This window comes from Varanus komodoensis, unplaced genomic scaffold, assembly GCF_004798865.1.
Source record: "Varanus komodoensis strain SLA01 unplaced genomic scaffold, ASM479886v1 scaffold42, whole genome shotgun sequence".
NCBI lineage: Eukaryota > Metazoa > Chordata > Lepidosauria > Squamata > Varanidae > Varanus > Varanus komodoensis.
Window position 1 is genome coordinate 158,020 of NW_025335972.1, and position 22,953 is coordinate 180,972.

At 45.8% G+C, this 22,953-nt stretch overlaps 1 protein-coding gene across 4 annotated transcripts in view; it reads left to right on the forward strand.

The window, feature by feature from the left end:
* The first annotated feature begins 432 nt into the window (after window positions 1-432).
* The window catches only part of OTUD5 (OTU deubiquitinase 5), a 47,333-nt gene continuing 24,812 nt past the window's right edge, over window positions 433-22,953 (forward strand). The window contains exons 1-2 of one of the 4 annotated variants that reach the window (XM_044443548.1): window positions 433-1,706; window positions 12,478-12,571. In XM_044443548.1, coding sequence (XP_044299483.1) covers window positions 1,125-1,706; window positions 12,478-12,571 — 676 coding nt within the window. In that variant the 5' untranslated portion in view covers window positions 433-1,124. The remainder of the gene's footprint in view (window positions 1,707-12,477; window positions 12,572-22,953) is intronic. The other 3 variants (XM_044443550.1, XM_044443549.1, XM_044443551.1) reach the window with 3 other exon arrangements.

Below are 22,953 nucleotides of genomic sequence, written 5' to 3' on the forward strand. Positions count from 1 at the left end.
AGCAAGAATTCTAGAAGCCAGTCAGCCAACCGTAAGAACTTATATCCCAACCTATGCAGTTCCACGCTTGGAAATGCTCATAGCCAATCAGAGATAACCAGTCCATCTCAGCCAATCATAAATCAAAGATGTATCTGTCTGCGAATTAAGAGACAGTAGCTACTTTCATCGCCCTATCGGAATGAGGAAAATTACACTCCCACCTCTCTCTCCTTCTATTAGTAGCAAGGAGAGGTGGTAAATGGGAAAGAGGCGGGATGCTATTTAACTGGCAGAGACATTGGCCACTCAGCAAAGGACTTCCGTCACTCTCAACCAATGAATGTGCAGTCACGTGCCCCTCGGCCATTGAAAGCGGCCCGGTTGCTATGGTTTACATAGGGACCGCCTAACTTGTTGCTAAGGGGCGTGGAAACGGAAGTTGAGCTCGCCGGGGTCAGAGGCCGGCTGTGTTGATGTTGACACTAGGCCGGGCCCGCAGACGGGCCGTGGTGGACGCTGCTGTCAGGAAACTTCGAAAGCGGTAGAGGAGAGAGGGAAGAAGCTGGTCTGGTGGATCCGGGCTGCTCTGAATAACTGCTTCCCTCTTGGGCGCCTCCTGGAGATTGATTGATGCGCTCTCTTCCGCCTTCCTGCTGAGCTGCACTGAGCTGCGGTGGGGAAAGCGATATATTGTGATTGATCCTGTCATCCGGGCACTTGTCTCCGCCTTTCCCCTTTTACCCTTTCTAAAAGAGTGTTTGCCGTCCCCTTCGGCTTTTCGTCCGCCTAGTTGCCCTTCCTCCCTTAGCCCTCTTCATCCGGGTAACCTGCCTGTTTCTTAGCCCTCTTCATCCGGGTACCCGCTTGCTCCCTGGCCCTCTTTATCCTGGTGTTTACGCTTCGTCTCCCTCTCGGATATCTTTCTGTTCCTTCCCTCTCCTTCTCCCCCCGATCCCTCACCTGACCCACATTAGCCCTCCCATACGGCTACTTTCCAAGGCCCCCCGTCCGTGTTCGTTTGGGTAGCTGCCATTACATACCCTCTCAATCCGGGTGTTTGCCCCCCTCTGCTTCCCCAGGAGTCTTTTTTTCGCCTCCTTTCCCTCCCTGCCGCCCCTCCCCTCCCCACCCGCGTTTTTGCCATGACTATTCTGCCCAAGAAGAAAGCTTGTCCAGCAGCAGGGGACGGAGACCGGGATCAGCCTGGCTCTCGAGGGGGAGGCCCAGGAGGGCCCGTGGGCCCCGGCGGCGTTGGGGGCCAAGACCCGCGAGGCTGCTCTGGCTCTGACTCCCACGCACGGGGCCCCGGCGGAGGCGTCGGAGGAGGGGGCGGCCCCGGAGACCCACATTCAGGACGTGGCGGGGCTCGTCCCCGGGCCTCGCCCCCTCCCCCACCGCCCCGTTGGGGACTGCCCCCCGCCGGCTCCCCTCCGCCGCCCAATCCTGGTGTCGGAGCCGGTGGCGACGGCCCCGGCCTTGGCCTGCTGGACCCCGGCGTGGCCGAGGCGCGGGGCGGGGTCGGCGGCGGCTGCTGCTCCGGGCCCGGCCACAGTAAGCGGCGGCGGCGGGGGGGCGCTGGCGGGGGGCTGGGGGCAGGAGGGCCCGGCGGAGGGGGCGGCAACAGTCCCGAGCAAGATGAGGCCGGCGCAGGCTACAACAGCGAGGACGAGTACGAGACGGCGGCGGCCCGCATCGAGAGCATGGACCCAGCGACCGTAGAGCAGGTACTTCGCACTTTGGGGGCGACAGGCGGCGAAGGCCGGGCTCGCGGGGGAGCGACTCGTGTGGCCTGTCAGAAGCTTGTTTGGGTGTGATCGCCCTGGGGGAGTCTTGGCTGCCTTTGGCCTGTAGGATGGCATAAAACAGGGTGGCTTATCACCCTGTCGCCAACGGTGCTGTTCAGTCAGAAAGGCGAGGCAGATTTCGGTTGGCTACCGAGTTGGGGCTTCCTACTGGGTTCACCTGCATCATACACGTATTTACCACTCAACATATTTCGGTGGACACCTAACACCTGCCTTTACTCTTAACACTCATGCTCATATCTAAGGATGTCATATGAACTGGCACTCAAGCATGCTGCTCCCAAGGTCTGGGAACACTTGATGCTTTCAGTAGACTAGGGCTCCTGGGGGAAATCACTTGTGCTGGATTTAGTAGGCTCATTTATTAGAAATTCCCACTGGGGGACCCATGAGAACAGAGTCTGAAGAGCCTATTAGTTGTAAAGAGTTAAACCATCTTCCTGATAATGTTTAATTTGGGATATTCTTGTGGAAAAAAAGATTCACTTGTTTTAGCAGAAGTGTGATTGGATTGCTTGTTAAATTGTGGGGCCTGTATTATAAGAAAACAATTCCAAATGCCTTGCCAGTTAATGAATTGTGGAATAGTTCTCCAGCTGATTGCAAAGGGAAGCAAATACTTCTTCCTGTGATTGCAGTTATTTTATTCTCTGTAGGAGAGTGGTATCATCCAGAAAGCTAGGACAGAAGTAGTAAAGGGTGGGTGTAAAGGAAAGGATTCTTTTCTGGTTTGTCTGACCAACAGAGGAAGGTTATTGTGACCTCATTTTAAGAAAATACATAATTCCTTATGGAAGATGAAATAATTATTCCCTGTCTGCTTAGCAGAGAATAAAGAGACCTCATTTAAAGTCAGCAGGTATGGTAGAAACCTTTGTCTTAGAGTAGGTGGGTGGAAATCCCTGTGGAATGAATGTCAGGTCTGGTTTTGGCATGTGATGCAGGAAAGAATGAAGGCCAGGATTTCTACTGGAGTGCATCAAGAACTTGTGTGTATACATTACCATCTTGCAGTGAAAGAGCAGTTTTTCAGGTTGAGATCGCCACCTGAGGTCCTCTTTGGGGATAAAAGATTAATGGTTCCTCTGTGCTAACTAAAATGGCATCTTCCTCTCTGTGACTCCAGTCATGGGTGTTCTTCGCCTGTGGAAAATGTGCTTTTATATGGAAAACAAAGATAATTGTTTAATGGGAAGGAGATGTTAAAGCAGAGTTTGTGTAGATCAGAACCATCTTAGAAGGTAATCAAAGGTTCACAAATACAGGCTTGTCCTGCATTTCTAGAGGGTCTCCATGTTGGAATATTAAGTTCCTTACTGAAAATGTGGAGATACCCATTGCACTGAGGGAAAGGATTTGTGTTTTGTTAATGGGCCGAGACTGAACAAATATGTGTTATAGAGGAAAGAGTGTCTCCCATAAGAGGCCCTAATCTTTATGTGATTATACAAAACTGGTTCATATTGTGTTACCAGTTAGCCAAGAATTGTTTCTTCTGAGTGGCTGCTGCTCTTCTGGGTCTCTAATTCTTTGATAGGGAAGATCCTGAGGTTCCAATTGCAAATATTGGGAATTGAATTCAGGATCTTGTGCAACTGGTGAATTGTGAGCCCTCCCCAGTGCAGGAGCAGTCTCATAACTATTCTGTGTAGGAGGTTTAACTGATCACCCCAATAGCATTTCTCATTGTGGCTCACTGCCAAGCATGATTTACATTTACCCTTTTACTCTTGTTTGTTGATGGATATGCTGTGTGTTTTCCTACTAGCTAGCTTCATCCTGCTAAACTGTGTGAAGCAAAGGTTCTGCTTAGTTCGGTCAGTGGAAACAGTATATTGTGGAATATGCTTAAAAGACTTAAGGAGATCTTCCTATATATTCTGCTGCTGTGGTCCCATGCTGTTACTACCCAAGGCTTGAAAGGAGTGAGAAAAGGAAGCATATTTCAGATGAATCAGAACAGCTAAGCACAAAGAAATCCCTTCTTAATTCCACCACACGAAAATATTTCTGGAAGATGGCTTGAGGTGATTGCTGTTAGGGTGGCTCTGAAGTAACTTTTCTGTCTGCAGGAAATACTGTCCACTTCTGCATGTCTGCCACAGTAACCCTCTGTGCTGAAAAGGACAATGGGACACATTCTAGAATGCCCATTCCGTAAGGCAGAATGGATTTCATCCTTTGCATTCTCTTAAATGTTTGTTTGACCAACCTAATAACTGAAATTCACAATTGTCTGATATTAATGTGGCAAATGACGGTTGCCAGACCTGGAAGAACTAGCATCACCATCCTAGGCTTTTTTTTTTTTTTTTTTTTTTTAGAGAAATGATGTGAAACCCAGATGTTGAATGGGTCAAACAGAATTCTTGACTTTTTGGAATCTGGCTTATGGTTCTGCCAGATACAGCAACAAGGAACTTGAAATACCAGTTTCCACTGCTAGAGAAGGGGAAAAGGACCAGGCAGCTGTTTTAAATTGCAGCACTGTGTAGATTTGTCCTGAACATTGGGAGGAAATACCTTAAATGTAAGGATTGGACAAGAATGCAAATTGCTTCGGAAAGCTGCTAAAGTTTGTGTTCATAAGAAGAAACCAACTACCCCAAAGCTTGGAGCAAGTAAATTGGTTATAACCAGATGGAAAATTTCAAATAGGAAGCTATCATTTGAAAGATACCTAAATATATTCAATTAAATTATGAGCCTGGCTAGCTTGGCAGCCCCTTCCTATCCTAATGGTGGTTGGTATGCCAGATCCTAGTTACATTTTCCTTAGATGCATGTAACTGGGAATTTGGCAACAACCGTGAACACTGGAGAAATGTGCAGTACTGGGGGGGTTGATGGGCATGCATGTGTCTATGCCTCTGGATAGCCCATGGCTACCAAAAATCAGGTTCAGAGTGGATCTGCATATGTCACCTGATGATTTGCAGCTGAGTATATGCTGTACCTCATTTGGAGTGCATTGTGCTAGAAGCTTTTTCAGGGTGGCTGGAAATCTTTGTTTTGTGGTTCTTGAGCTGGGATGATGTTTCACACAAGCAGGTCATTCTCACTTGACACTTCCATTGTTGCATAAAAGGCATGTGCAACCCCAAAAATGCTTTGTGTCTGGCCACTTGTACAGAGGAAGGAGTTCCAAATTATAGGACAGTCACAGTGAATGGCTTGGTGTTCTTTTGCCATTTTAATGTAACACCTAGAATTGGGGCCAGGGCGGGGGGGATAATCTGTTGGGCTGTGGGTGCATTTGGCAATTTCAGAAGCCATCCTGGCCATGGTGTGGGTGGCTAGTCACAAAAGATAAGTAATCTTTCTGAAAGTCCTAAGGCAAGGCAGAAGTAGAGGCTGAGCCCCAGCATACGGAACAGCTCCTTTGAACCCACAATTTTCTGCACCAATAGAAGCCCATTTCACAGTAATCCACTTTGATTTCTGCTAAGGAAATTGATTAATGTTTAAAAAATAGCAGGAGAGCTAGGGCATCCTGGGCATCAAGGATGTCTGGAGGCACTGTGTTGGCTACTTCCAGCCTAGCAGTTGCTGCCAAGATGACTTGGGTCAACCAAAGAATTGTGATGGGGTGCACAGAAGAAGGCATCCTCGGAGGTAGGCTTGCCTAATGCATTGTTCTTCAGGCTATGCACTGCAGGCCTTTAGGTACTTGACACATGCCCTGTTTTAGTATCCTGCCCATGCTTAGCAGGCCATATCATTGAGGACATGCAAATATCAAATTTATTGCAGGTGTGTGAGTATTCCGCTGTTGTCTTAAACTTCAGTGTGTTTGGGAAAGTAAATCGAAACCAGCTCCAATAGAATATAACTGTACTTATTATTCTAAACCAGTGGAATTCATAGTCTCCACACAAACATAGGGATGTTCCACACTTTTAATCCACTGAACAAAGATTCCTTGGGGCAGTGCTGGGCTTTAGATGATCTTCTGAGGAAATGCTGACTTGCCCTGACACATTCCCGTTGGTCTAGAACTAGCTTTGCCAAACTAGCTCTACAGTTACTAGTCTAATAGGACTTTTGCTAGCTATGACACCCATGTATTTCTCCTTATTTATTCACCATGGGTGATTCCTTGGGTAACTACTATTTACAGTCTAGAATTCAGTCACATTTTGACTTGTTATTGTGTAACAAGTTTCCCCCATCTCAGAATCTACTCCTCTTGCTCCATCTGTGGGGGCCTGGTTCTTCAGCTCTTGTATGCCTACCGGTTATGTGTGTGGTCTCCTTTCATGTGATTGTGCAGTTTCCCAAAGTCAAGCAGTATGTGCACACTGGTTACAAGTTGTTGAAATGAGTTTTGCATGTGTAGAGTATTCCATGTAAAAATAGAATTTTGCCCAGGAGGGAATTTACTGGACTGTTTCTGTGCAAGGCCTTGTCATGTTTTTGTTGGAAACAATGGGGATATTTATTTATGACATTGTTATACTGTTATGTATGTTTATTAGATTTATACCCCACCTTTCCCCCTTGCTGCTCTCAAACTTATCCCCACAACAACAACCCTGTGAGGAAGGTTGGGCTGAGAGTCTGTGACTGGCCAAAGTCACCCAGTTGACTCCATGGCCAAGCAGGGGCTAGAACCCAGATCACCTGAGTCCCAGTCTTGCACTCTTAACCACTATACCACACTGGCTCTCAGTTTAAAAAAAGTAAACAGTTGACATATACATGGGGAAGATAGTTTGTTTTTCCTAATTTTTGCCACCATGTGTTATCTGACAGTCCGTGGTATAAGTTTGAGTAAGGAACTCCTTGAATGTTGTAAGACTGAGGAAAAAATAGTGATGGGCAGTTAAAGTGGAAGTTTTATGGTATTTCAGCATTCATGCAGAGGAGCACCATGTCTGGGATGGCTCAGAATTTCATAGCCTCCATGAACTGTCTCAGCACATTACTGAGACAACACATGTAACAGGCCATGCTCTAGACTTGGTTTTTTCAGCCAGATCTGAGGATGCTGCTCTGAGTATGGAGGGCTTTGACTCAGCCCATTTGTCATGGTCAGTTCACTGCCTGCTGAGATTTAGACTGATAGAGGCTTTCCCCTCCACAAGGGTGGGAGATCTACGGTCTATCCTCAGAAGCTAATGGATCCATCTGGGGTTCCTGGCTGATAGGGCTGGTGCTCCTTTCAAAGCCCATAAAGAAATGAGTTGGATGGTTGAATGATCACTCCGAGCATCTTCTGTGTTGTACAGCTCCATGGTATACCCCAGAGCTGAGCCTGATGAAGCAACATAGGAGGTGGCTTGGGTGCAGATGGAGGAAACTTAGTAGATGCAGTTGAACCCTGTTGTATGCCTATAACTGGGTATATTTATAGGCAGTGAGGGTGGCAAAGAAACAACATCTCACTGCCTCCATTCAGTCTTCCATTTGACTCCAGTGGAGCATTTTAAGGTTGCCTGGGGTATATTACATGCTAGTCCCAAGGACATCTTTGAACCATATAAGGCCTGTTGAAAATTATTTGCTGGATGCTTCCGGGGGGGGGGGGGGACCTATTGCATCCAATAGGATTTGGTTGTCCAGATTTAAATATGTTAAAAAACCAAGAGCACAGCCTGGTCCAGTTTTATTGGATGAGTTTCAGTTGGTACAACTCAAGGATGTTGACAAGGTGCTTAGCCAGATTCATGTAACACCTCTGTACTGGATTCTTGCCCCTTCTGGCTTACAAAAACCAACAAGAAGGAACAACTGGCTGGGCCAAGAAACTTGTTGATCATCCTATGCCTCCTGAAAGTGGTGGCAGTGAGACCACTTCTGAAGAAAAGCCTCGGCTTGGAAGACCTTAACTGTAGGCCAGTAGCAAATATCCCTTTCCTAGGTATGGCTCTTAAGTGGGTGGTGGCCAACCAACTTCAGCTACTCTTGGATGAGATGGAAGATCTGGGTCCATTTCAGTCAGGGTTCAGACCTGGTTTTGTCATGAAAACAGCCTTGGTCACCCTGTATGATGCCCAAAGTTGGGAGAGGGACAAGAGGAGTGTGACCCCATTGATACTCCTGAACCTCTTAGTGAATGTTGATAACATTAGCCATGATATCCTTCTGAGGTGATTCTGGAGAGTAACATATACTGTGTTGCAAGTGGTTCTGTTCCTACTTGGAGGAGCATTTCCAGAAGGTGGTGCTTGGAGTTGAACCTCACAGATTTCTCCAGCATGGAGTTCCTTGGGGGTCTGCTCCATCCCCAGTGCCATTTGACTTGAAACTACTTTGTGAGATTATCCAGAGTTCTGGAGTGTATTGCATTCAGTATCTTAACACACAGCTCTATGTCTCCTTTTCATTGTCAGCAGATGAGGCTGTGGATGTACTAAAACTGGTATCTGGCTATGAAAATAGACTGGATGGGGGCTAACAAATTGAAGCTTGTTCCAGGCAAGGCTGAGATGCTATTGATGAGTAGTTCCTCTGATTAGATGGAGGGCGCTCAACCTGTTCTAGATAGGGTTGCGCTCCTTCTGAAGGAGCAGGTTTGTAGTTCGTGTGTGCTCCTTGATCCATCTTAAACACTTGAGGCTCAGGTGTCCTCAGTGGCTCAAAGTGCCTTCTATGAGCTTTGGATGGTGGGCCAGCTATGTCCCTAACTGGGCAAGTACAGCCTGATTTCAGTAATCTGTGCCCTGGTAATTCCTAACTTAGATTACTACAATGTATTTTACATGGGGCTGCTCTCAAAGCTGCAGCTCATGTGGAATATGGCAGCCAGATTAATAATTGGGACCAGCTGGTCCAGTCACATAAGACCATTCTGGCCCACTTGCACTGGTGCTCTGTATGCATCCTCACCTAATTCAAGGTGCTGGTTTTAACTGTATGGTCTTACACAGCTTGGGACCACAGTACTTGTTGGTATACCTCTCCCAACTACAGTCTACCTGGACTGAACAACTGGGCCCTTCACCTGAGTGCCAACTCTGAGGGAGGCTCAGAGGATGGCAACAAGGGGGAGGGTTTTCTGTTTATGTAACGGGCTTGAACCCTAACAAGCCAGACCTGGATGTCTAGCTCCTTAAAATGCTTGCTTGGCTTGTCATTAAAGTCTAGTTGCTAACAGTAGTACCATAGAGCTTTAGTTGGCATTTCACAGAACTAAGGAGTTTCTCCTTCTGATATTAAGAGATCACAATGACACAAGGAACATGTATATGGCACATCGTCAGCCTTGAACATTCCTTATCAGCATTTGCTTCTGCAGGTGAAAGCAGTCATGAGCCCCTGTTTTGATGTCAGACAGAGATGGAACCTTGGCCATCCAGACAGGAATACTCCTTACTAACTTGCTGACCTTCATTATCTCTTAGCACCTGTGTAAATAGGATTACTGGAATAGTTTTGGTACTATGTTTAATTATGTAGAATGTTGTATGCATGTGTTACAATGCCATAAATCTGTAATATATATAAGCTAATCATTTTCGTTGTGCTCTGGTTCAGATTGTATTCAAGGGGGGTTCTGCTTTTTCTATCTGAACTCAGCTGATTGGAATCCTACTGTGCAGGGGTCCCTGCTGTGGTGTAAGAGGCTTGCTGCAAAATGTTTTGGAAGTCTGGCTAGCTTTGGATATTATTGCAATAACAAATATCCTTAGTAAACCTAGAGTCTCTGGGAAAGTCCTTTTCTACTGCCTTTCTGATTATTGGGCCTATGTGTCAGAGGGTGGGAAGAAGAGTGTTGTGCCTGCCTAGTAAGCCATCTAGAGCAACTGCTGACTGGTTTTGTAGTGGTGCCTCACTCAGGAGTGGGAGCGGTATGAGTGGATGAGCAAGTTCTGTTGTGGAAGCAAGATGAATCTTAAAGTAGTTCCTATCCGCACAAAGGAAGCAGTCAGTAGCAAAAAAGAGTTCCTTCTTTTTCTCCCTGCACATGCAGTTTCAAGACATTGGATTTCTTTTTTGCATATCAGAGCAAGGGCTTATGCAACATCATTTGAGCCATAACCGTGTTGCCATAGGTGAGAAGAAATTGCACACAGATAAATGAGCACGTTTGGAGAAGAGAGGTGAATCTCTCCGCCCTTAGCATAGAAATGCAATGGTTTGGTGGTGTAGGAAGAGTTAGGGTTAGCATTTCATTCTGCCAGCCCTCAACATGTTTTTTTCATGCTAGCAACCTTATTTACAAGGCTGGGCTTATGGTTCTCTCATCTTGACATAATTAAAGTGGACTTTAGATGATAAAGGCAACCCCACATCTTTTGCACTTCCTTATGTTGCTAGACCATCTCCTACTTTGGTAGGCTGTATCCAGGTCACTGTGCTCCCACATTGTCCATCAGGTATAGAATGTAAGCCCTGTAACTTGCGCACAGCATCTAGCACAGTGTACAGCCATGTTTTAGTAGCAGAATCCTCCTGAAATCTCCAGGATGTATATTATACATTTTTGCAAAGTTATAAGGTCAGTTTACAACTTGCCTGATGCTCTCCAGATGTTTTGGAGTAGAATTCAGCCACAGCCAACATGAGTAGAAGCCAGAGATGACTGAGGTTGTATTAAGAAGTTTTTGGAGAAAATAAGTTGGGAAGGCTGTACATCAGCTGTTGTCTCCGCCTGTAAAACCCATTCACATCCTAAACCAGGTAGGTAGGAAGAGAAGAGATAGTGCTGTCATAATTGTGAGGCACAAAAGAGTTTCTTTGTCTCAGGTGTCATCTTCTAAGAATACCTTTTAGCTGTCATAGCAGTGAAGAGAGAGAAACATTACTTTAAACATAGGTCTTTTTCGATTTTCAGAAAGCATGTTTTAGTTCACATGGCTGAAGTTGCTAAATGTGATGGGGGTGGGAGGGAGGTGGTCAGCATGGTGACACATAACCTGTATGGAGAGTGTGCAACCTGTTGAACTTCATCCTTCTATATCCTCCCCCCGGCCCCCATGTGAGTAGACAGATTCCTTTGTAAGATAAGTGCAACTATTGTGAAAGGGCCTGTGCCAGTTTGTTTGAGCTCTAACATTGTTCTGCTTTCTGATTATATTCACTTTGTAAGGCACTAATGGATGACTTGAGTGCAATGCTGTAAACTGATCCAGAGCAGGGATGGCCTCACCAAAGAGGCAAAAGAGATGCTGCTGATGCAGGAGCAATCTGGGTCTGCTTGCCTATTTCTGCAAGGGAAGAGGTGCTATGGAGGTAGAATCTAGTTGCTAAAGTAGCAGCTAAGAGAATGAGCTTTCAATTCAGATGGAACCTTGGCTATGAAACCCCAAAGTGACCTTTTAGATGAAACACGGGCTCTAAGTTGCAGTCTTCTATCTGTAATATGGGAGTGATTGTTATTACTCTGCTTTATGCTATCTTGGTACTTTGTGCAGCAATCTAGTCTGCAGAGGACCTGGGGAAAGCCTGATCTTGGACTAGATGCCCTTATTGTTCTCCTTGCTCTTCGGTTGTCTGGATGCTCTCAAGTGATCCTAATGAACAAGGTTGCCTGGTTCACTGTATAAAACAATTGGAAGAATATGCTCAGTGGCAAAAGTTTGAAAAACATCCCACACATTTTGTAGCCCAGACTTCTCCATCCTGGTGCCCTCCTGATATTTTAAACTCCCCTTAGCCCAAGACACCATGGCCAATCATTAGGAATGCTGGGAGTTGTTCAACCATTCTGAATAGACACCAAGTTGGGGGCAGTTTCTCCAATCCATATTCATGCCCCCAAGTATGGGCCTTCACCTCTACAAACCTATGGCTTTCCTGATTATTCCAGTTGGGTATAAAAATATTGGTTTGGGTGGCACTGAAGGGTAGAAATTGTTGAGAAAGTGCACCCTGGAAGCAAAATCTTGGCAAATTTGTCTGTTCTCTTTGCTGCCAGAAGATGGCAGCACTGTCATTTGAGGCATAAACTCAAGAGCAGGGAGTCCAAAGGAAAGCTCACATAAGTTGTCCAGCAAGTTCTTAACTGACCGAGTAGGCTCCCGAAGGGGGGTGACAGTAAGCTTTCTAAGATGTCCTGATCCACGTGGGCTGCCTTCTCCCAGGCAAGTCCTTTGAAAAGAAGTTCTAATCTGGTGTTCCTGAAATAGGTGTTACTATTCATAGTTCTGGGATTTATTTCATAGATGACTAAATGAACCTGATTTCATTATTTTAATGAAGTCTGACCTGAATTGAGTCCTTGTGCACAGGGATCCCCAGACACATGCTTTTGTCTATCTGTTTCATAAAGTAAATTGCTACTCTTCATTGCTAGAGTTGCAGGATTTGATTGATATGCATTTGGTTAACAGCACTGAGAAGGGATAATTGGTTTGCAGGATTCCTACGTTCATGTGTGTGTACCCATGCATGAAAGTGCTGCTCTTAAAGTACTGGGCAAATGACCAGCTGTGTATTTCTAAGCATGAGGGCTGGAGACATACTTTGTGCCATACAAATTCTTCAGGTGGTTTTGCTTGCTTGCCTGCAGCATTCTCTGCACAATCACAGAGCCATCTTCTATTTGAGTGATGGTGATGAGCATAACCCCCACCCCCAGTGTCACCCCAAACCTAGAAAGTGCCTTTGGTGTGGATTTTCAAGCTGGGATTCCTTTTGTGGGATTGTCATGTGTGGAATTAGAGAGAAAGGATCAGTTGCCCTTCCTAGTTTGTGAGATGGGGATGCTGTCTAACTTGCTGACATCTGCCCCTCCTGTCACCAGCAGGAACACAGGTTCGAGAAGTCGCTGAGAGAGAAGAAAGGTTTCATCATAAAACAGATGAAGGAAGATGGGGCCTGCTTGTTCCGGGCTGTGGGTAAGTCCTGCCTACTGACAGGTCTTCCTTTTAGAGATTGGGCAGCAGGTAGCACTAGAGGTGGTGCCTGCCACCTCTTCTCCTTGGAAGCCATGCAAAGTTAAGACCAAAAATTTGTAGAGTATGGGGTGTTGCAATTGACACATGAAATTAGATCTCATTGTTTAAGAGGTAACTGTTGACTTGATGGCTAGTATTTAGTTTGGGTGCCAGCAGCAGGAGCGTGAGAATCCCAATGCCTAGTAAAGGCATGTGAAGACTCAGCCTGGCAACTGGCACATTGGATGCATCCTCTTCGTCCTCCAGGAAGTGTCTCTCTTTGGAGGTCTTGGGTACTGCAACCTTTTACTCACTTTTTCCTTGGTTCCTCTTCTCCCATCTTTGTTTCAGTGCATTTCAGATTACATTATGCATGGGAAAGGGAGGGCCCTCCAGATGTTGCTGGACTGCAACACCCATTATCCTTTGCCATTGGCTATGCTGGCTGGTAGAAGTTTGAGTCCAACAGCATCTGGAGTGCCACATGTTCCCCGCATGTTGACATAGGCTGAGGTAGCCTACCAGCCAGAAGTGAGGATTTGGTCATGGGCTGGAGTGGAATTTGAACACCAGAAACACCCTTGAAGTCTGTTTCTTGTTCTGGCAAGTTCAGGCCTCCATCCTGTCTGGTCCTTAGAAGACATTTGTGGCTGCTGAGTTCCCTGCACCATAAAGCTAAATCTCCTTGCATTCCAGCATAACAATATTGATAGCGGACAGCTGTTTTGATAGTTAATCTCTGCCATTATATAGCTGTCTGTGAAAGACACCTGCAGTCAGAGGGATGCATTTAGAGGGACTGGTAGGTTTCACTTTGAAGTGATTGGAAATTATGAATCTGCCACATTGGAAGATGGGGTGGGTGGGTCTGCAGAGGCTACTGGGTGAGGGCCCTGCAGGGTGAACTGGCACTGGACTGGAATGGGATGAGGTGCTGAGAGCAAGCAAAAGAATCTGGCATCTAAAACCCCAATAGTTTAGACCAGCCTTCTCCAACCTGCTGCCCTCTGGATGTGTTGGACTGCATTTCCATCATCCCCACCCACCTGCCATCCAGCACATCCAGAGGGCAGCAGATCTTGGAAGGCTGATTTAAATGGTGGTTGGGCAGAATTAAGCATCTCGTTACATGAGCAGAGCCCTGAAGAATCCAAATGAAGAAAGATCACAGAGGAAGAGTGTTCCCTTGTGGAGACACCAAGAGTGATTAGATAGGAAGAGAACCACGGGTGTAGAATTGCAGAGGCTCAGGGCACAAAATCAATCAAGCTGCTGCCTCAGACTGCAGAAAAATCGGAAAGGATGCGCACTGAGTAACGGTCTCTGGATTTAGTAGTTCCTGTAGTCCTGGAAAGTCTTTCTAAAACATCAGTGTGATTCCACTTCCTTCTTCAAAATACATCTTTCTCGTAAAGCCTTGGGCTTAACGATTTCATCTTTCCCCCCTTTAGAAAGTGCACCTAAGTTTGTACAATTCTGCTCTCATACATTCTTCTTCTGTCTGTTTCCTGCTTTCTCAGCAACTGTCTATTCAAAACCTAGGCTGTAAGTTCATCAAGGCTGATGATGGCTATGTTCCATGTACATTATCATATGCCTTGATGGTGCTTTGTCAATACTGGGGAGTTGTTTGCATCCCAAAAGGTGGGGGATTATGTGATTCTCCTACATAGCTGGAATGCTTTCTGAAGCCACCTTTGCGGAATCCTTAACCTAGCACTGATTGTTGTAGACATCTGAGGTTTGAACCTCCCCAGCTAGGGGCTACCCTTCCTTCTAGTAAGAAATGCTTTTACTAGAAAGGGTGCTGACTCAGTTGCTCTTACACGAAATAAACTGCAGTAGAAGCCTGTAGCTAGGTAGCAGTGGTTGAGGGGTTGTGACCACATCTTTGCACTATCTGAGTTTTCTCGGTAAAACCTTGGTAGCTAGAAAAAGATGGCCTGCCTTGAGCTCCATGCATAGCAAGGAGGAATGTGCTGATTAATAGAAGCCCTTGCTATATGGCCCTGTTAGTGATAATGCAAAGTGTGTGCAGGGCACCATTTGAGCAAACTTTTGCTATCTGACCTCTTTGGAAGTGGAGATGCAAGAAACTGAACCGGAAACCTTAAAGTACAAAGCATGTGCATTACTCTTGATCTATGAATTTCCCCCCAAAAGTACATGTATTACAACAACAGATTTCCAAATGAGTCATGTAAATGAGCAAAGTTGCATGTTGCAAAGGATGGGAAAGACCCTCTGCTGTTTACTAGTATGTGTAGGGTGTGTGTGTTAATTTCCTGGCTGAGTTTAAATCAGAGGGGGGCAGAGTGTGGCTCTCCAGAAGTTTTGGTAACCAGGTTCTGTAGCTAGCATAGCTAGTAGCACAGACTGACGGGAGTTCTAGGTCAAAACATGTAAAGGGCCACAAGCTAAGAAGAGAAGAGTGAGGGGGGACATGGTATCCCTCTAAGTACCTCACAGGCTGTCGCAAAGAAGGTCAAGAACTCTTCTTGCTGATGACAGAGTGTAGGACACAGAATAATCAATTCAAGTTGTGGCAACCCAGATTCAGGCTGGACATCAGGAAAAGCCTCTCCCTGTCAGAGCAATACAACAGTGGAACCAGCTGCCTAGAGGGGTGGTGGGGTCTCCCACAGTAGAGACATTCAAAAAGAAACTGGACAGCCATCTGAGTGGGATGGTGTAATGTGGTGTCCTGCAACAGCAGGGGGTTGGACCCAGTGGCTTTCATGGCCCTTTCCAACTCTACTATTTTATGAGTCTATGATTCTAAGTTGCACACCCCAGTGTAGTGATACCTACAGATCTGCTGGGTGCCTGATAGGTGTGGCAGCATTCGTGCAGATCCCCCTTTCCTCATTGGTTCATCCCACTAAAGTTCTGTAATGTTTACAGACTCACTACTGCATGGATGGACTCAAGTATGCATGTCCTTGCCATTTACTTGTTGCCCAGCTAGGACTAGAAAACACATTTGGGTAGTAAGGACTACTGTTAATGGCTTCTTCCTCCCACGTGGAAGAGGGCCTCTAAATCTTACGCGAGCTAAACCAATGGATGTGCTACTGCTGTTGCAACATCCAAACCAACCTAGAGTCATCTCTCGGTCAAAGCATTGTTTCTGTTGTGAAGGCGCAAGATGGTCCTTCCAAGAACCAAAAGAGCAATTAGGACCTCTCATCATAGGGTGAGTGTCCAGATGGGAAAGATTCTCAAGCACTTCTCACAGCTCAAAAGGACTGAGGAACAGACCACAAAGAGGATGTCATCCTATTACAAATGGCAATGCTTATGCATATACTGTCTGTCTTGTTTCTTTGTAAATTAAAATATATGGACTTAAGCAGTCGTTTCTTGTACAGTGCCTTCCTGCTCTTGGAATGGGGCTTGTGAGATCTTAGTGCAGGATGTCCCATTCTGTTGTGGGAAACCATGAAGCAGATTTTCTTCCAGAAACTTGTTCCAAGAGGGTTAGAATTCTACTTTGCAGAATCCCACCTTGGGAGTCTAGGAACCTCTATGTTCTTGTGATAGAAGTAAATTACACTAATTTAGTACAAATGGGACCCTGCAACAAAATGTTGCCATGTGGGGTGCTTCTGTTCATGGTTCCAGTCACTTGGTTTCCTTTTTATCCCCTCTCCAATTGGCATTTGACATTCCTTTCCCACTGAGCTTGCTCCATCCTTGTTTGTGTTTCCCTCTCTTTAGGTTTTATTTTAATTTGGGGGTAGTTTTTGGTGAGAGTCATGTGGGCATTCATGGGCTACATTAAAATCTTGGATTTTTTCATTGATGCCTTTTGATAGCTCTTGTGTCCATTCCTAGGGCCAGGAAGTTACCTATCCAGGCAATTAAATTATTCTGTCTACAGTTTTTATCACTTGATGCCCCCCCACCCTTTGCCTTGTTGAGTCATCCCATACTACTGTTATTTTTTCCTCTGTTTGTCAATATTCCATGTCAGTGACTTATCATGGGGCTGTTGGGGGTTCCCCCTGCCCCCCACTTAGGCTTTTTCTTTAGACTTTTTGTACCACTGCAAGCCTCATGGTTTCTTCAGGTCTTCTCATACCTCTCTCTTATGTGGGTGGTGATGGTTGTGGCTAAACTCATGTGAGTATGAGAGTGTACCACTCCATATGCTTGAATGGTTCTGGAATCTCCCATATAATTTTTTGTTTAGCTCTACAGTGGTAGAGGAGATAAAGATTTGGGCTGTGTACCTTTTCCCTTCTGATTCCCCCACACTAATGTGAGGCATTTCAAAAGCCTTCTGGTTTGGGACATGAGATGGAAAATGGTCCTGCAGAAAGGAAAAGAAGCAAGAGTTCCACTGAACTAGTCTGAGCTTAAGCAGCTCCTCAAATCTTGGCATTAATGTCCTTTCACAACATACATTTTTAAATTCTGAAATATTTGCTTTCTAAAGTTGTACTTCTCAACTGCTCTCTACAGAGGGCAGCATGAAGTTTGCAGCTCTTTGTCAACTTCAGCTGCAGCCTGGAGATAAGAAATGCCACTGAAGATGTATGGTAACCCACCCTTCTTTTATTGACTCAGCAGGCCAGAAGTTGTGGAGCAAAACATGACTCTGCAAGTTGTCCCATGACACAGCGCTTCTGAGAAAACTGCAGTGTCATAAGACAAAAAGGCAGAAATGCCTAGCTTCTAGTCAACAAACTGTGGCACTGTTGAACGGAGGAGTTGCTCCAAAACATGTGTCATGCTCATCATAATTATTTTTAAAAACCCCACCTTCAATAGGATGCACATCAATAATTTGCTAGGAAGAGCTAGGCAAGTGTGTTAGACGAACACTGCAAAATCCATTTCATGCCCAATTTGAAGGTCTCTGTGAACTCAGCACTTCAAGCTGCCAGGTTCAGTTATGCTCCATGTGCAAGGAAGCCAGTGTATGCTTGCTACAATGGGATTAGTAGTGTCCATAGAATTACAATATTGGAATGGATCTGAACATATTTTGTTCTGATGCCCTTTCCTTGCTCCTTGTTATGAATATGCACAACTCTATTTCAACTGGAGCATGCAGATCCCATACCACACACAAGCCCCATCCTGTCTGTAGGAATTGCTGAGAGAATAAGGGTTGCTTTGTTGGATCAGAGCAAAGGATGTTACAAACCATCTACCTGTTGCCATCAAGGGTGAGCCAAATATCTTAGGCAGGGTATGAGTGAGTCCGAATGTCCTTCCACTTTTTAATTGACCGTTAATAATTCTGTACTTCATTAAGCTCTTTCTCCCTTATTTAAAGCCTTCTAATGGTGGTTCTCTCATTTTGTAGAAATAAATTTACTGGTCTGCTTCATGAGACAGCCAGGAACATTGAACTCTCAAGAGAATGACTTCCCTGTATTTGTGCTTGATCTCATTCCTACTCATAAGTCCCTTGTCATTGTCTTCTGGGAAATAATACACTCTTAGAGAAGACATACCACCAACTCTCCCCTGATCATCTTGGTTGGACTAAGATAGAACTAGTTCTATGTCCACATCCTGTGGATGGGTTAACCAGAGGCCGATGGGGTGCACGATGTGGACATATTGTGGTTTTCTGCAATGAAGCTGCAACATTGCCATGTTATCTTTCTCCCTTTCTTTCCTAGCCATTCCAAAGAGTGGTTTTTCCTCTTACTGCTCCAGTACAATGATCCTGAGGGGTTTCAGTGAGCTTTTTGCCAAGACCCTAAAATTTTCCTGTGTAGTTGCAGCCAACATGCTTCTCATACACAAGGTACTGGTTTCCTGCTCTCTAGCAGATGTGAGTACAAAAACCTGCCATGACCATGGCCCTGGGCTGAAAAGATTGCTTTTCCCCGACCTTGCCATGTGAAAGAAGTTCATTCCTGTAGTGGCCCTCACTTGCATCTCTTTCACTTTTGAGGGGATTCATTTGTGAACACGAGTGTTCAAAATGGAATGCTCTTGGAAAGCTAATGTGATTTTATTGGAATCCGCTTAGAGGGCTCGTGGGCCAATATATAATATAAGTTTAAAAAATAAATCCCTTCATAAAATGTGCTTACATCTCACTGTCCTGGAAATGCCTTGCCTGCTACACCTGAGAATTACATTTGCTGCTGTTTGCAGCTACCTCACCTCCAGTTCATTCTTATGAACAATAAGGATCCTGTGGTACCTCTCCCATTTCCATCTGATGTCCCAGACAGAAACTCAGTCTGAGTCCCCTGAATGCTCCTCCCTGCCCTTTGCCCTACCAAATGTTTCCTTAACTCTAATGCCTGAGGTCATCCTGTTCATTCTACATAATTTCAAATCTGTATCTGCCTCAGTAATGCATTCCAGTTTGTTTCTCCTTCCTTCCCAAGGCCGCCAACAAATAAAGAATGAAGCCCCAGAATAATCCTTGAGGAATTTCAGTGACAGTTACCTTTCCAGAGTATAAGTTTGCCTTTCAGTGCTCCCTGGGAGACTATTCATAAGTGCTGCCTTCTTTGGACTGACAATAGTCTCATCCAAGACATTTTCCAGGGACTGCATGGGGCATACCTTGGTATTTACTCTGCATTTCCATCAGTGCAAGGAAGTGTCTTTAGGAGCAGAATTTAGCATGCAGAGAATGAGCCTCCCCCTGCCCTTTCTTGAAAGTTAACTTTTAGTCCCAGAAGATTAACCTTCTCAACCAGGTGCCTTCCAGACACTTCCCAGGGTTCCTCACCATTAGCTGTGCTAGCTGGAACTGATGGGATTTGAAGCCCAACACATCTGGGAGGCACACCTGCTTAGGGAAGGCTGCCTTAACAGTTGCAAAGGTAGGCTTTAAGAGTTTTCAAGGAATACTTGTTGAAATTTCAAGAAGGCTGCCAAGTTTGTCTTCCATAACTCCTTGTTTCATCCTCATGCCCACCAGAACGAGAGCCAGTGTGGTATAGTGGTTAAGAGCATGGGACTGGGACTCAGACGATCTGGGTTCTAGTCCCCGCTCAGCCATGGAACCAACTGGGTGACTTTGGGCCAGTCACAGACTCTCAGCCCAACCTACCTCACAGGGTTGTTGTGGGGATAAGATGGAGGAGGAGAATGATGTAAGCTGCCTTGAGCCCTTTGTGGGGAAAAGGCAGGATATAAATTGAAAAGTAAGTAAGTAAAAATATACAGCTTCATGTAATGTGCAGAAATGTAGGAGACAGAAACTTAGGAGAATGTGTCCATCTCTCAGATAACACTGAGCTGTGCTCACCTCTGTAGTGGCCTGCCCACCATTTTCTCACATGCTGCTTTGGCAACTTTGGCTGCACGGTTTCCTAGCATCCTCCTGAACTGTGTGCACGGGGAAGTCCCACAGCTCATTAAAGCATTTCTAGATACATGGCAAGCCCCAGGAAGAAAGGAACCTTGAACTGAGGCTGCATGAGAGAACTGGATGCTAAAATCCAGCTAAGTTTGTGCTAAGCATAGAACCCCTGGTACTCAGCCTCTGGGGCATCCAAGCTATTCCATTTGAGTTTCAAGTGTTTTGGGGCTTTCAAAAATAGCCAGTTAGTGTTGCAGCAGCAGGAATGCTGAATTTGCATAAGCCTGCACAGTCAGCATGATTTATTCTTAACTGATGCTTTAAAGTTTATCATGATTTGAGGCATGCATAGAGCAGTTGAGAGCAGGAAAAGAGAAATGAGCGGGGAGTATTGGGGCAAGCTAATAGGCTGCAGGGTGCCGAGCTAGAGGTTTCCCTTTGAGCACTCCATGTATGTAACGACATTTGGGAAGCATGTACTGCTTACTTTTTTTTAACCGAGGTGTGAAAATTGCTCTTCTAAAAAGCAGTGTGATCATGGATCTAGTATTTCTTTTTAACATAGATTCAGTGTAATGGGCAGCTTTTTTGCCCCACCAAAGGAGCAGTGAGTGAATGGGTAGGACATGACTCTGGCATGGAGGGACCGATAGCCATGCGAATTACAAATGCATTTCCAGAGTCAGGATGACATAGTAGTTAGACACTATGTGGCCCATCTACCTCCGGTTTGCTGCCCAGCTGGCCTGCAGGTGGGGCATCACTGTTCCTAGTAGCACCAGGACAGCAAGCCCAATAGGGCTTGCTGAGGGCTGGATTCTAGCCCTCTCTTCCAGTATTGTGGTTTTCCCACCAGCAGCAGCAAAAAAGCAGCATTGCTGGGGATTTCTGGGGGCTGAGAGAGGCATTCATCTAAGGATCCCATTTTCACCCTGGCCAGCCCCTCTGAGAAAGGCAACAACATCCTCCTGCTTCCAGTCCCTGGCCACTGATATTCAGAGGTTTGCGTCTTCTCTTTGTGGAGGTAACAGTGGGCTTTGCTGAAAAAACAGGCATGTGGACCTGTCTTTCATGAGCCAGGTTCCAGGTGCAGACTTGCAGGAAACAAAAGGTGTCATACTCCTGATGCTCTGTTCAGCTTGCCAAAGTTTCCCTTAATTTCCTAGAGGGTGGTGGGTTGGATGGTGGCTGGAGGGAGGATGGCATATGTGTTAAAATGGGTGTCCATGCCTAATCCAAGTAAGCCACTGCCCATCATTTCAGCTCTTGCATTGCAGAAGTTTTCAGGCAGAAAAAGCAGAAGCTGAAGCTGTGAGATTATATGGCCCCTTCAGCGTATGGACTTTCAAGACTGATCATATCCAGAGTCAACATTGTAGAAGGCCTCCTTTCTATTATATTCCTCACAGCCCATTTTGGTAATTGTGTGATTTGATACTCCACATGCTGAGGACTCTGTCTTCTCTTACTAACCGCTCTGTCATTCCCCATCTCTTGGCCCACCCCCTGGTTCTGCTCCTAGGCAGAACCCCTGCTTGGGTGAGCAACTTGCAGCCTACAGACTAACTGCATGCAGGCCTTGGCCACCTTCCAATGCATTCAGGCCTCCAGCAAGAGCAATTTGACCCTCCTTAGCAGTCAGATGAACAGAGAGAAAAGTGTAGTCCCATCCATTGTTGTCTCCAGTCCTGCTCACAAGCATGAAGCTCCCCCAGACAAAAACACCTCTGACCCCACCCCACTGTTGTAGAATATACAGTATGTAGTATTTTTGTCACACAGAAGGTCAGGTTTAGAGCAGTCATCTAGGGTTTATCCTGTGGGGCTTTCCCTCCAATTCTTAGTAAACCTTCACCCAACTTGCTGTTGTTCACAATCAAATGGTAGAAAGCAGCTCTCACAGAAAATAATTGCCCCGTTAAATTAAACACTGGCTGATGTGATCTCAAGAACTTGGCACTTTATATGGGATGGTTGAACAGTTTGTGCCTTTGTGTTCAGTCACTCTGTCTTCTCTTTGTGAAGACAAGGACACCCTCAAGGTATGTTCAGCATTTGTGAAACTGTTCTTGAAGCAGTGCCTTTGGCTTCATTGCAGTCCTGTAGGGACTATTCAAAAATCTCAGCAGTAACTTCAATTGTTCTCACAGTTTTGGCTTTGGGAGTGGGCAGAAGGCAGTTCTGCAGATGTTTTGGGCACCAACTCCCAGGAGCCCTGCCAGCATGGTGAATAGCTGGGAATGCTAGGAGTTGAAGTGCAAATCACCTGGGGATCTACTTTCTACTTTAAGCGGCCTGGCAACCGCTTCCTAGCCCTGTTTCATTCTCCCTTTGCTCCACCCCCCACTCCCCATTCTTGCTGCTTCTATAGACTACTATTTGTTTTGTTACAATTATATAGCCTTCTCATCTCCCTAATACTTTTGCACATGTTGTGGCATGCTGCTGGAAACCTCATTGCAGGTCTGAGTTGACCTCTTCATGGCAATAATGGTTATCGGTTGACAGCTTCCGTTGAAATAGAACTAGCAATGTTGCGGCATGTGACAAGCATAGGCCTCCTCTGGCCCCTTGGCCTCGGTCACCAGGCCTAGACCTTGATTCTGAAATGGTGGCACCACTCTGAATGCCTCTTCATTCTCTGTCCCTGCACAAAACTTGGGCCCATTACTGGCAGGCATCATAGTTCAGTGTCTCATTGGCCTTCTAGGGCACATTTATTTGGCTCTTAACCAACTCCACTATTTTGAGCAGGGAGAGCTTCTGGTTCTCATAATTTGTAGCACAAACTTTTAAAAAGCCAGTGCCTTTGCCCTTAGAAGGGGATCGGCTTTATGTGGGTAGGAGTCAAGTTATCCTTGGTAATATAGGAGAACTTATCTTGCCTTCGTTTCCCCATAAGCCCATTTCCTACCTTCCCTTAACAACTGCTGATTGATTGTTTGCAATGCCTTTTAAGTATCTCAGGCAGAGCCTTTTAACTCAGGCACATAGGAAGCTGCCTCTTCCCAAGTCCGTCTAGTTCAGTATTGCCTGCACTGATGAGCAGTCACGA